Here is a 15,222-nt window from a genome sequence, read left to right as displayed (position 1 = left end):
AATATGTAATCAAAATTTATAGTCAAAATACTAATAGATAAGAAAAAGTTTTTGAAAAAAAAGTAAAAAATAAACTAACATTTGAGACTAAATTTAAGATTCACGGAAAGTAAAATGATAATTTAATTTTTAACCTGCAAAAGAGAAATCTTTTTAATCCAAAAGAAGGCGTTGGGCATTAATTTCTCAAAGGATTTGAGATTCATAGTAAGAAATTGGGAGTGAAAGATGAGGCTGAAAAAGGGCTAACAAGAGAAGCGATCGTCCACGTGGTTGGCAGCCAAGTGGTCAGTGTAAGAGAGGATGAAGAACTTGTTTCTCATTGGTCCGAAATCTATCCAACACCCTCCCATCAGATTTCCCTTCCAGATTCTCATCTTCATAATTCCTACATGGCTCCATTTAAACCCACAATTCAATTCACAATTATCTCCCACACACCCTCTTCTTCGTCATATCATAAGACATAGTCCACTACATACCTGAAAATTCCCATCTCAAACCGCCATGGCTGCAACTTCTGGTGCTGTGCTTAATGGGTTGGGTTCACCCTTCCTCCGTGGAGGTAGCAGAACTCAGACCTTGTTGGCCGGAGTCCGAGGCGGTGTCAATGTTGTTAGCTCTCGCAAGCTTGTCGTTGTCGCTGCTGCTCAGCCTAAGAAGTCTTGGCTCCCTGCCGTTAAGGGCGGTGGCAACTTGGTCGACCCAGAATGGCTTGATGGCTCGTATGTCTCTTTTACTTCCTTCAACTTAGCACATTGTTTAGTTACTGTTTTGAATCTGCAGTTGGAAAACAGGGTTTTAGTCTTAGTTTAACAGGGGAAGAAAATTAGGAAACAGAATTGCATTTTATCAAACAGTTAATGATCTTGGCAATTACTGTCTAAAATTCTGGTATAGACATTTCATCGAACATTTTCAAAGCAGTTACTCTTGATAATCTAGAAGAGGCATTTAATCAAACACTTTCTAAACAACCATAGTTGAAAACTTTAGAAGAGGCATTTCATCAAACAGTTCATGAGCAACTACTTGTTCCATTTGCGTAGACTTCCAGGCGACTACGGGTTCGACCCACTGGGATTGGGGAAGGACCCAGCATTTCTGAAGTGGTACAGAGAGGCAGAGCTGATCCACGGCCGGTGGGCAATGGCAGCAGTGGTCGGAATCTTCATAGGACAAGCCTGGAGTGGGATCCCATGGTTCGAAGCTGGAGCAGATCCAGGTGCTATTGCTCCATTCTCCTTCGGATCACTGCTAGGAACTCAGCTTCTGCTAATGGGATGGGTTGAAAGCAAGCGATGGGTGGATTTCTTCAACCCAGAATCTCAATCGGTGGAATGGGCGACGCCATGGTCGAGGACGGCAGAGAATTTCGCAAACGCAACCGGAGAACAAGGGTATCCCGGAGGAAAATTCTTCGATCCATTGGGATTTGCAGGAACTATTAAAGATGGGGTTTACATTCCAGACACAGAGAAATTGGAGAGATTGAAGTTGGCGGAGATCAAACATGCTAGGATCGCCATGTTAGCAATGCTCACCTTCTACTTTGAAGCTGGACAGGGGAAGACACCATTGGGTGCTCTTGGATTGTAAGAAAAACAAAAAACAAAAAAAACCCAAAAATTGTTGATGTGAAGGTAAAATTGTTCATAATTTAACAAAAAAAAAAGGGACGGAAGATGTGTTGATGATTTGGAGATAGATTTTGAATGGGGTTTTGTTGGAGCCTCAAAATCAAACTTCAAAATTGAGTGTGTGCCGTTTCCAAAGTCTCTGCACTTTGCCTTATTGATTCTTAGTTGCTTGAATTGCTCAAAGTTTATGGTTTATATCATAAGATGGCAAAGAACGCTGTGGTTGTTCATCTTCATGTTCAACGGCGGAGTAATATGAAACATAATAGGTACATTTAACATTTCTATTTCGGTGATTTTGGGAGAGTTGAGTTGGGTGGACAAAAAGAACCTTTGGCCCGCTGATAAAATGAAAACAGTAGGTTTAATAATCTATCGTTTTACTTCCTTAAATCGATATGTTTTCTCTAACTTTCCTTTCTAACTCCCTCATTATTCTCTTATGTGGTTTCTTTTTCTCACTCATCCGTCTCTTCATATTACTCCCATTATTATCTCTCCCAGCTCTCTTCTTCATCCATCTGGTTCGTCCTCTTTGTCTCATCTGTTTCTTTTCCTCATATTTTCTCTTCTCTCTCGATCGTATAGTTTTTTTTCTTGTTCAATCACTTTTTCCTCTTCTCTATATATTTTTCTTTGGGGTTTTTTTACTATGTGTGTGGTTATTTGTTGTAGATCCAATTATTTTTCTTCCTCCTCTTTCATTTTTTTTCTTTTTTTTTTTTGTTCACATCTACATTTTCTAGAGTTTCTGTTAGGGGTTTTGGATCGGTCTTCTCTCCATGTTTTATTATTGTTCCTTGCATGTTTGATTTGCCTACAATTTTGGATATGTAGAGTTTTTTTAATGGATTTTTTTGTTTCGATTTTCCAAGTATGTTAAATCTGTAGGTTTTGTCATTAGATTTTTGGGTTCTGATTTTCTGAAAATATGTTAGATTTATATGCGTTTTTTTTCATTGGATTTTTCCAATGGAGAAAAAAATATATTATGTAATTGAGTGTTAAAAATTGAATTCAAAATTTTATGTTTAGTATATGAATATCTTGTAAAGAATTGTTATGTCTTAAGCATGGAAGAAAATGAAAGTTTTTTTATTTGTCTTAAAAAAGTTAGGAAAATATGTGCATAATTAAAAAAAAAAAAAGAAAAGAAAAGCTGCCCTTGACCCTCTTAGTTAGGAGAATGTCATTTTGCTAGGAAGACAATCTGACGCAGAGGCTTTTCGACCACCGAGCAGGGAGAATAGTCAAACAAGAGTTCCATTCCGTCCTCTCATCAAGCAAATCCCGTTACTAGTAGTTCCAGTTAGCCCACTTGAGAGTTCCTGGCTAGTAATAAACTTTCTTGGTGGTTGGATGGGGGTAACTGATCCGCCATACAAGTTGGATAGCGTCAGTGGGTGACGCCCCTGTTTACTATAATGTTGAGAAAAAAAGAAAAAAAAAAAAAAGAACGTAACTCAACGTAGACTTTCTGATTCAACTCAATTCAACTTAACACTTAAACATAGATAACAATTCCCAACTCAACTCAACTTTGCATCAGAAATATAGACAATTTAACTCTTCAGATAATTTAACTCTCCAAACAATAATTACCAATTCAATTCCACTCGACTTTGCACATCAAACACCCCCTTGTTGTTTTCTGTTTTGTAGAATTAGAAATGAGAACATAATTGATAACTATTTCTATTTATTGTTTTTTGAAATGAAGAAACATAAACATAAACTTATTTGATAGTCATTTTTTGTTTTTGGTTGTTTGTATTTTTATTTTTTTCCTTCTTTTCAAGTGTACACATTAATTATATATATAATATAAAAATATAATATTAAAAATGGCAAATTGCAAAAAACACCACAGTGATATTAGTTAAAGGACTTAATTTTTAAAATTGAAAGTTTAAGGATGTAATTGCATCTGTCACCATATTTCAAAAGTGATTTTTGCAATTTGCCTTATAAAAAATATATAAAATGCATTAAAATATATAATATACAAATAATAAAAAATTTACCTTATTTAATACAAATAAGTCTTTCAAAATTTAAAACAACAATACATTTATCTACATATATCATTCAAATATTGTCCAATTTGAGTTGCAATGTTATATCTTACTCGAGTCATTCACATTAAATCACCTCGTATTCAACACAATTATGTTATAAATATTGTGTTATAAAATGTTAAAGTAAGATTAGATGCATGTTTGATGTACAAAATTTATATATGACAAATTTTTAATGGTTCCAATTGTGAACATTAAAATTGCAAAATTCAAAATTTAAAACTAAAAAGATGCAAACATACCTAATGAAAAAGAAATAATATAAAAATCTAAATACTGATCTTTTTTTTAAAAAAAAAAAAAAAAAAAAAAAAAAAGTCTTAAGTATTGAAAATTTTAAATTTTTTAAATTTTAAACATAAAAAATTATGTAATTAAGAAGTAAAAAAATGGAGTTTTGAGGGGGAAGATAAAAATAATAAAAAGTAATAATAATAAAGAAAAACTTAACTTAAACGCAGGGATACGAACCCAAAATTTATTCACTTCACAAATTGTGACGCACACCTCTCAACAACGAAGCCAAATGTATTAAACGCTAGACATAAATACACAATAAAGTGAAATGAGAGAATAGTATCTCAAATTTGGTATTTTTTATTCTCAAATTTGGTATTTTTTTAAAAAAACATTTCTTAAAATTTAGAAATAAAAAATGAAAATGGTTATCCAATAATGCTGTTTCTTAAAAAATAGATATGAAAATAGAAAATAGAAAAACAAAAAACAAAAAATGAAAACGTGTAGGATAATTCTAACTTTTAAAGACTGAAAAAAAAATCATGTGGGATAATTGTTTTTGTTTTCTAAAATTTAAAAGATTTTTTCATGGTCTTTAAATTTTTTTTATTTTGTACATAACTAAAAGAGCTATTTTTAATATAAAAAAATAAATCAAAATATTTACAAAATATAATAAAATTTTAGAACTATCAATACTTCTATCAGTGTCTATCAATGTCATTGATAGAAGTCTATTAGTGTCTATTAGCATCTATCATTGATAGTTCTAAAATTTTCTATATCTTGTAAATATTTTCAATAGTTTTACCATTTGAAATAATTTTTTCTAACTAAAATCTGACTATTTTACAATATCTTTTTTATCTAATATACCAACAGTAATGAAATTTAATTTTTTTAAAAAAATTGCATGTTGATTTTTTTAAAACAAAAAAGAAATTGTTTGATAAAACAGCATCAATATGTTAAATGTATTGATATTCACTAATCAAATAAAAGAAACAATAATAAGCATATAAAAAACACACAAGTAAACATCCTACACCTTTTCTAAGAAATTACAAAAAACTATTTATGTTACAAAAACTATTTATGTTTTTACTCAAATTTTGGACCACAAATCATTTTATTTCTTCTTTATGTTTTTGTCTTTGTTTTGCTGTTGGCTCCAATTGTGGGACTTTGTTTTTTTTTTGTTCTCTGTTCTATGTTTTATTTTCCGGTGTATTGTAATGTTTTGCGTTTGGTTTGATTTTTTTTCTGTTGAATCCTGACTTGGCTTGTGTTTGTTGTTTTGTTGACTTGATCCCAGGCTGTGGAATATGTTGTATAATTATATTACCTATTAAAAAAAAACCATTTTATTTCAAGCTTACAACCTTATTTATGTGGTAAAATATTGACAAAAAAGTATCAAATTAAATACGTGAGGTGGAAGAATTGAATTTCTGACCAAAAGATTGTACAAATGCTCATTTTCGCAATATTAGAGTTAAGTTGTCATTATATGTCTAAAATATTAATAAAATAATAGTCTAACAATGCATCAAAATTTGTTAGCCTTGTTCTAAAAAAATTATTTTTCACAAAAGATCGTAAATGAGAAATTTTCACACATTTATCTAATTTTAAAATATTCAAAAAGAAACTTAGAATCTCTTTTGTAAGGGAAAGAGAAACTTAGAATCTTCTCTTCTTCTCTAATGGGTTTTTACCCTTTTTTTCTCCTTCTTATGTTCTTCTTCCTCTTCTTCTCCGAAGGATTTTTTTTCTTATTCTCCTCTTCTCTTTCCTCTTCTCCAGCGGGCGACCATATCAAATTTGGCGAGCGCCAACTTGTGCATGCTCCAAAGGCCGGAGAGCAAAACTAGGAGAGAACAACAAAGCGAGACAACGAGAGAGGAGAGTGGTCCATGTGAGAGGAGAGCGATCTATGAGAGAAGGAAAGGGTACGATGTTGGGATTTGTGCCATAAAGTCTCATAATTTGTTAGTTGATTATTTAATCATTAATTATGAAATAATAAATTCTATTAACAAAAAAAAATCCAAGATTATTCCATGGAGTATTGAACATGTATGTATTTGACATACAGATAGATAGTGTTCAAGAAATAACCTAAAAGTCTATAGTATATGGATAAGGTTGAGTGTTTTATCTTGGTGACACTATGGATACGACCCACTTTGTCATAGTTACGACTGGTTTAATCCAAACTATTTATGTGGAGACATGTGAGTAGGTATCCTATACAAAGAGTTTGTATAAGACCGAACTACAAAATATTCAATCTCTCTTTGTAAATTCGTTAATTGATGAGATTAATATTTCATAAGATGATCATATGCGACTCGATCTTAATCAGAAGTGATTTATGAACTCCTATTTATGGGATCAGTCTTTAGATTTGCATTGGTAAGGGTGGTTCAAGTTGTCGACTCAATAAACCTACCATTTTGGGAACTTGACTAAATGAGGAGCTGGGAATATAACTTCACAAGATGGAATTCACTCCTTCCCGCATAAGGTAAGTAGATGAGCTGTTCCCTTAAGTGCTAATTTCGTGTCTTGAACAAGGAACCTCACCCTCTCACTGACCCGAGAGGGACTTAGTTTATAATTGGATCATAAACAAATTGTTCATTAGAGGTTTCGGTGGTACTTAAGGAAAAGAGGAATTATAAGGGTAAAACAAACATCTAACCCAGCTGTAATTATGAACAAATCGTGAAGAATCGACTTGCTTATATTGATTATATCCATGGATACAACTTGTCCTACAGTTCGACTATGGGTTTATAGTGGTTTGCCCTGTAGCTAATGAATGAAGGTTAATTTAATTGAAGAGTTTAATTAATTAATATTGGATCATTGGAGCTTAATATATATAGGTCCATAAAGTCCCCCACCATAGAAACAACAAGGATCAACTACATTCAAAGAAAATTTAAAATGTTCAAATTTATTAGAGAAAATATTAGTTGTATTTGATACAATTAATTACATGAATTTATTATAAAGTTTATTTGAATGAGATTCAAATCATAACTTTATAATATGGAGAATTAATTTATTTGAATATGACTCAAGCAATTAATTATTTATTTGGATGAAATCCATATAAATAAATAAATTATTTAGTTTAAATAAGATTTGAAATAAATAGATAATGGGAGAATTGATTTATTTGAATATGATTCAAATAATTAATTATTTAGATGAGATTCATATAATTAAGTTATTTAGTTTAAATAAAATTTGAATTAAATAATTGGAGAAAGCATTAATTAATTAATTTGAATTGTATTCAAATAGTTAATTATTTAATTTAAATTAGATTCAAATTAAAGATTCCACCGAAAATAAATATTTAAATATGTTTTAGATATTTAAAACCATTTAATATGAGATATTATTTTGGTACATATTTATTAATATTAGATAGTATTAAATATTCAATTTAAAATTCCCAATAAGGTTAGGAGTAACTCAGATCTATAATAGGGTCCTTAGGAGCCCTTATACAACATACTCTTTACAAAACAATTATTCTGAAACTCTCCCTCTAGAAATTCTCCCAATTTTCTTGGAAAAGTTCTAAGAAAATTCTTTTTCCCTCCCTTTATTTCTTTCAAGAAGTGGTTCCCATAAACCGAGTCAAAGACCTCGTTGAATTAGAAGAACTTCAAGAAGGAAACTAGAGTTTTTGTTGCAATTGTGGATTGACAAATGTATGTTACTTAACCTTTTCTTGTTTACTTGATATTTAATTGTTTCAAGAAATTAAAGAAAGTGATCACAAAATTCCTTCAAACAAGAGAGAGAAGTCGGATAGCAAGACACCAAAGAGCAAGATTCGCTATTCCGCATGCACGCAAGGAATTTGTTTTGGTAATTTTACCCTGTGTTAAACAATCAACGGGCCAAATCTCATTTCTCCCCTCAATTTGGGTCATCCATATAAAAAGTCAAGAGTATGGCAACCCTAAGGGGGTTGAATAGGGTTAAATTTAAAGTAATGAAAACTTTTTTCTCCAAGTGGGCCCAATTAAACAAATTAATCAAGTTATGCTAAGTAATAAATAATTTAAACAACATTTTTATGAAAATAAATTCAATCCAAAATTATCAAGAAACTAATAATAATACTTTAAAGTACCGAATTTTATTTTGATAACAATTTCGTAATACCAATTAAAAAAAAATCAAAATGAACAATTAATTTCTCAAATGAAAATTGTAATTAATTTCAAGCACTAAAATCTAGTAGTTGATTAATTTCAAAATGAAAGTAGGATAGGGATAGAGAAATTGACACATTTTATAGTGGTTGAGAACAATTGGCCTACTTCCACATTACAAGCTCCTCTTGGGTACTTCACTAGAAGTCTTTGACTCTTTCCACGACTTAGAGTCGAACTACTACAATGTTCTTTTTTTTTGGTGCAAGGACAAACCTAAATCTTTCCACCATTGAGAATCAAACTGTTACAACCACTCTTTTTAGGGATCAAGAGCAACTCTTACAATCAATTTAGAAATGAAGAAAAATATGAGAAAAAATCCATCAGAGAGTAGATTTACAAATTTCAGCATTCAATGAATCAATCCTCACAACATAAAATATCTCTCTCAAGAAGAAGATAAAAATAAGAAAATTGAAGTTTGGAGAGAGCTAGCTTAGTGAATTATGGAATATTGAAAATAATAAAAATTGTTGTTGAAAATTTGGAGATGAGGTGTTTAAAAAGAGAGGGAAAAAGTAAAAGCCAAATTCATTTTGGCTCATTAGATCTTGAAAAAGAAAAACCAATGGTGGAGATTTTTCTTTTTTAAAAAAAAAAAATCAACTAGCCGTTGATACAAATATAAAATAATATATTTCCTAACCCACCATGTGTCCAGCTAGCTATTAGACACAAACATAAAATAATATAATAATATATTTTTTTTAAAAAAAAACATTTTTTTAAAAAAAAAAACCAACAAAAACTAAAAAAATCCACCATGTGTCACTCTTCCAGTGGCACCTTTTAGTTGGTCTACTTTGATGAGAAAAACTTTGCCACATCATCAGCTCGAGATTTTTTCATTAAGCTTCTTTCGATTATATCTTCTTTGTTTGAGCTCTGGTTTAAGTGATTCAAAATGTATTGGATTTGTTATTCCAAGCTCTATGCAATGGATACTTCAAAATACTCAAGTTGTTAATAAATAATAGAAGGTTTGTTATCATCAAAATGTTAATTAATTAAAATTAAATAATTTGAATTAAGGGCCAAAAAGCTAATCATCTCTCCTTTTTTATGATTACAAACTAGTCAACAAAAATGAAATCCAAGATGGTGAATGATATGAAATATGAATTTGAAGATCAACCAACACATATACATAATTTCAATTTATTTAAAAATGATGTAAATTTCAATAATAACATACCTTCAATTTTCTTATTATCTCTCCCTCTTTTCGGAAAAATAAACAATTACATGAAAATTCTTCTTAAAGAACATGATACATAGAGTTGCATTTCTTCTCCTATTAACATGTCTTCTAAGGGGGAAAAATATAACAGACAACATTATATATTTAAGAGGCATCACAAAGAATAAAACCAAGATCAAGTTAGACCCACCAAGTAGAGACCTTGTTATTCTCAGAAACAAGAAAGATGGAAGTGTGGGTTGCAAAAAAATATTGACAAAAGGGAATTACCATAGAGATTGAGAGAGTGAGAGAAGTTTGTGTGATTTTTCCAATTCTTCTGTACTGGACTTTCTCAACGACACAGATAAAATAAGAGGGAGGGAGAGGGAGTTATGTTCTGCTAAAATAACTCCCGAAGTTATTTTTAATACTATATTAATAGAAATAATATTAATATAATATTTATAATATGGTTAAATAACTATAAATAAACCATATTATATGCATTAATAATCATATTATAATGCAACTTCCACCTATAACCTATAGTTTTAATTGTTGGAATACAAAGATAGCATGCACAGTGGAAGCAAAGATCTGACAACGTTCTAATTACATTAAAACTAAGTATAAGCTTGCAAAAACGGTTAGAAAATATAACCTTTATAGAATCCACTGTAATCTTACTCTCCGTGCTTGATCAACACCACCAACGAAAAATCCTCACTATTATCCGGTTGAAGAACACGGTTGTGGGACCGTTTTGTTGGTGAAAGCTAGGGAATTTCACTCTAGTAAAAAGAAGAGTAAAAGAGATTTTGTGGAAGAGGTAAATTCAATATTTAAGGAAGCATTAGTTTTTACACATTTGAAAAACAAAACTATTTAAAGACAAAATACATGAAAAATCCCATCTTGCATGTCTTCCATCTCAAACTCCACTAGCATGAAATCTCTAGGTGTCAACAATTGCATTTTTCCACTAACTAATTTTTTATTAAAAAAATTTATAATAAAACAAATTTTTGACAAAATATGAAATACTATTTTCATATTTAGAAATTATTTAATTAAATAAAATAAACAAATTTAATATCACATATTAAATTATCTTTGACACCTAGTTTTGATTAATCACATTAATCAATTTTTAAAACGCTTTCATGCTAATATTTTATTTAAAACATACTATCCAAAAATAATTTTAAATTATATCTTATAAAAAATACAATTTTCCCTAAAGATCGTATTTGAACATTTCAAATTCTCACTTCACCTAGTTCTTCAATTTTGTCCGTAGTGAGCTAGCAAGGAGACTCGATGGCGTACAGATCATGGGCTCCAACGATATGAGACTAATCGATCAAAATCTTACCGACAACCTGTAGTTAACTAACAGGACATTTCAAACTCTTTAATCAACATTCGTAAACTAACAAAACTATCCACTATAGCCTAGTTGCACTCCCCTCATTGTAGATATATTATTTGACCATTTGATATAACCGTCATCAATAAGTTGATCCTTCACGGGTTGGTCATAACCTCAGCTAGGTCAAGTATCGAAATACTCCTGAGTTATATCTTTTCTCCTTAAGTACCACTATCCCTCTAATGAACAATAATAAGTTGATCCTTCACGGGTTGGTCATAACTTGTAATTCTTCATGAATTTGTCTATGGATTTGTGAAGTAATTGAATCTTGTTTCTATTTCAAGAGTTCTTGCAAATTATTTTGAGTTTTCTACTTGTTTTTATCATGGCAATCTGATTTGAGCATTCTTGAATATGTTTTTAATTCTTGAATCATGTTGAATGATCTATATCTTCAACATGTTTAGCCTAGATGCTTGGTTTTGTCACACTCGTGATTGAATGTGTTGCTTTTAATGTGTTCGATAGAATGTCTAGCCAAGATCTATAAGAGGCAATAATAATTGTGTGTTTAATGGCTAACCTATGATGCACTAATTACTAGATTTGAAGTAAATTCGATTAATTGTATAAGCTATCTTGACAATTAATCGACGCAATTGAATCCTAAAATTTAATGCATGTGTTTTCTCTTCTATATGGCCACTATCAAACCCAATAGAGGTAGAAGCATGTAGATCGATTAGGGTTAGCGCTATCCTACCTTAATTAATGAATAGAACGCTCTCTTGATTAGGTTAATGCTAACTATCCACCTTTGTAGAGACTAGTTTAATCTAGTTAAGTGTGTAGTTGCGAGCCTAATCTGATTGTGAATTAAATTTGTAGAATTCAATGATAGGAATTGCATTGAACGTCTAACTTGGATTAGAAGCAAGATTGTTTTAAACTTGTTTACAGTTATCCTTTGTCTTTTGATTAATAGTATGTTTCTTGTCTTAATAAAAAAAAAAAAAAAAACCCATTTTATAGCTTTCATAGTTAAGCTTGGTTGAGGAAAAGATTAAATAACATTTCTCTGTGGATCGATCTCTTAGTTCCACTTTAACTACGAGTTAGTTTAAGTTGTTGTTCGAGCTTTACAAATAATGTTTATTTTGGGTTAGGTAGAACTAATGACACCTACTTAGCTCCGAACACATACAAAAAAAAACTTTCATCTAAGAGCTCCAATGACTGAAGTGTTACATAGATCGTGTTGGTCATGGGTCATTGAATTCTTTTCACTGCTCATTGTCCGCCGACCATCGTTGGTCATTCACTAGCGGTCTCCGGAGATTGTTTTTTTTTTTTCTTTCTCCATTCCTACTTCTTCTTCCTCTCTTTTCCTTCCCCTTCTTTATTTTTACACACACACAAAGTACAAATTGGTAGATGGACTAAGAATGCTATTAAATGCAAACCTCAAGGATAAAATTCATTTCATAACAAAAAAATATATCAAATAGAAATTTAAAGCAAAATTAATTTTGTTATAAATGTGTTAGTATCCTAAATTTCAACCTCTACTACTTTGCTATTGAAAGCTATTTTTTTAAAGAAAAATAGATAAATTAGAAATTTAAAGCAAAATTAAATAGTCATGAATTTGTTTTAGAACTATATTTCAAAGAATTATTACTTTGTTACTAAAAACTAAATTTGTTATAAAAATAACTAAACAATTGTCATTCCTATATTATTGTCATGGAAATCAATATGGCAAAGAAATTAATTTAGAGTACAAAAGACATAACTAATATAAATTTCATTTTAAAATGAATAGATTATATGTTTCATTCCAAATTATCATAAAAATTGATCAATTATACCTTAGATGTTACATAGTTTACAAAACAACCACTAAAAACAAGAGAAAAAAAAAAAAGATTACCCAAACCTATGTATAAGTAACTTGCACTTCAAACATAAACTTCAGAAACACATGCTCACAAATTCTCCACTCCAAACACATTTGTTTGTGATATTTTAGGTTTCAAAACTCCGTCAAATAAGCTCTCAAACATGTGTTTCCATGTTTTTTGATTTCGAAACTAAGCACCAAGCACTTACTTTAAGTTGCTATTAAATGGAAAACAAGAACAATCGATTGGATCTCTACCTAAGTTTAGCTTAACAAACCAACAATATATTTTTTGTTTTTCTTTTGCAAAGGTATTAGATGAAATAGGTGGGATGAAGGAATCAAATCTCTAACTTCAAGTTGATAGTATAAATACTATGTCAATTGAGCATTAAGTTTAGCTTAACAAACCAACAATATATTTTTTTTTTCTTTTGCAAAGGTATTAGATGAAATCGGTGGGATGAAGGAATCAAATCTCTAACTTCAAGTTGATAATATAAATACTATGTCAATTGACCTATACTCATTTTGACAACCAACAATATTTCCATAAGAAATCATTTTCCATCTTCGGCAAAAAAATAATTAAAGTCTCTGGTAATTTAGTAGCAAAATATGGTTGTTTTTTAGAAGGTTTTCAATGTGATTTAATTTGTCTTTTCACATGTTATCCATATGTAGTTGTAAATTTTTGACAATATGTAGAATCAGGGATCGAATCTCTAATCTCAAAGTAAACAATACATGTTTCATGTGTTATACTCATTTTGATCCATATGTGATCGTAAATAATTGTTCTTTTCTTTCCAAAAATAATTTCTTAATGGAAAATGTCACATTAATCTCTTACACACTATTCAGTAGTTATTTGATTTTTCAATAATTATTTGATTTTGGTTTATAATTTTTTTTTAAATGAAGCTTATAAACATTTTTTCCACCTTTACACTTCTTACTTTGTTATCAATATTTTTCTAAAAAAAAAAAAAACTATTTTGAAAACTAAAATATAGTTCTTTTGTTTTTAAATTTTAGCTAAAAATTCAACTCTTTAAAACAAAGATGCAAACCATTGTACTAAACTGAGAGAAAATATGCTTAATTTAAAAAACCAAAACCAAAACCAAAACCAAACCAAATGGTTATCAGATGATGTGAATTTTTAATTTTACCATTCATCCATGTTGAAAGCAATTAATATTAAGTATGTTAAAATTTGGAAAATTATTTCAAATGGCAAAATTGTTGAAAATATTTACAAGATATAGCAAAATTTTAGAACTATCAATGATAGATGACAATAGACATTGATGGACTTCTATCAGATGTCTATTGTCATCTATGTCGTTTATCATTGATAGTTCTAAAATTTTGTTATATCTTGTAAATATTTTGGTTCATTTTTCTATATTTGATAGCAACCCTTAAAATTTTCTAGTTAAGAGTTTTTTTTTTTTTTTTTTTTTTTTTTTTTTTTTTTTTGACAATATTTACATTCAATTCCTCCTTACTCATGTTGAAGTTTTTTATAGTAGGATAAAATTCTTTACGTACTCATTTTACCCTTATTTTTTAATATATACCCATTTTACCCTCAAATTTAATAATCAATTATTAATAGTTCAAAAATTGCTTTATAATTAATGAGTAGTAATTTTCCAAACTATCTTCAAGGGTGTAAAGGTCACAAAATTCTAGAAAATAAAGAAAAATATAAATTTAAAGAATTAAATGATTATTAATAGTTTATTTTAGATGATAATTTACTTTATAATAATGAATTGCAAATTTTCAAACAATCTTGAAGAGGATAAAAGTCACATAAATTTTTAAAATGTCACAAAATTTAATTGGTTAAAGTAAAAAAATCAACAAAAACAAAAATATGTATATAAAGTACAATTATACAATCAAATTTAAAGCCATCTTGAATAATAACATATATTTGACTAGGTTGAGAACCATGAGCCCAAGCCCAAGTGTTATGAAGTTTCTCGTTTTATTCATCTAAGACTCTTTGTTTCACATGTTTGGCCATAAAACCTTTTATAGACATTTAATATTTTTATCTATTTCACATTATTTCGCTTTCTTAAATTTAGAAACTTTAAAATCCATCTAATATAGTTTTCTAATATCTTCCATATACATGAAATTTGTGTACCTACAGTAAAAAAAATATAGTCTGATTAATTAATAAATTAAAATCTCATTTGAAATAGATGGTGTAAGTTTATCAAATGCTATGAAATCAATCTACCGAAAGCCATTGGTACTTGTTGGATCAACTACATTGATAGCTTAAATATTTCATATCGTTTTCTTTTTTGGTATTTCATTAGCTACTAATCTAGTATACGTATAGTATGCCTCCTTCGCCACTCCATTAGTGACTTGGCTTTGTCTGCAAAGTTACAACTTCCGTCTTTGATGGCTTCACTATCGCTCATGACTGGTATATGGATCTCTTTTTTTATGTAGTGGTCGGCCTGATATAGAAGCTTAGCCAAAAGCAACTAGTCACTTCCCAAATGCATCTTGACTTTAGTATGG

General features: G+C 29.7%; 1 protein-coding gene across 1 annotated transcript; it reads left to right on the top strand.

Annotated features, from left to right (window-relative positions):
• Positions 1 to 354: 354 nt before the first annotated feature.
• LHCB6 (light harvesting complex photosystem II subunit 6) lies at positions 355 to 1,775 on the top strand. Its single transcript, XM_039029198.2, has 2 exons — positions 355 to 725; positions 1,050 to 1,775. Exons 1-2 carry the CDS (start codon positions 508 to 510, stop codon positions 1,597 to 1,599), a joined length of 768 nt encoding a protein of 255 aa, XP_038885126.1. The 5' UTR covers positions 355 to 507; the 3' UTR covers positions 1,600 to 1,775.
• Positions 1,776 to 15,222: the final 13,447 nt, after the last annotated feature.

This window comes from Benincasa hispida, chromosome 4, assembly GCF_027475165.1.
Source record: "Benincasa hispida cultivar pf3 chromosome 4, pf3_genome.v1.1, whole genome shotgun sequence".
Lineage (NCBI taxonomy): Eukaryota > Viridiplantae > Streptophyta > Magnoliopsida > Cucurbitales > Cucurbitaceae > Benincasa > Benincasa hispida.
The sequence above is the reverse complement of the archived record's forward strand: the minus strand, read 5'-3'. Positions and strand labels throughout refer to the sequence as shown.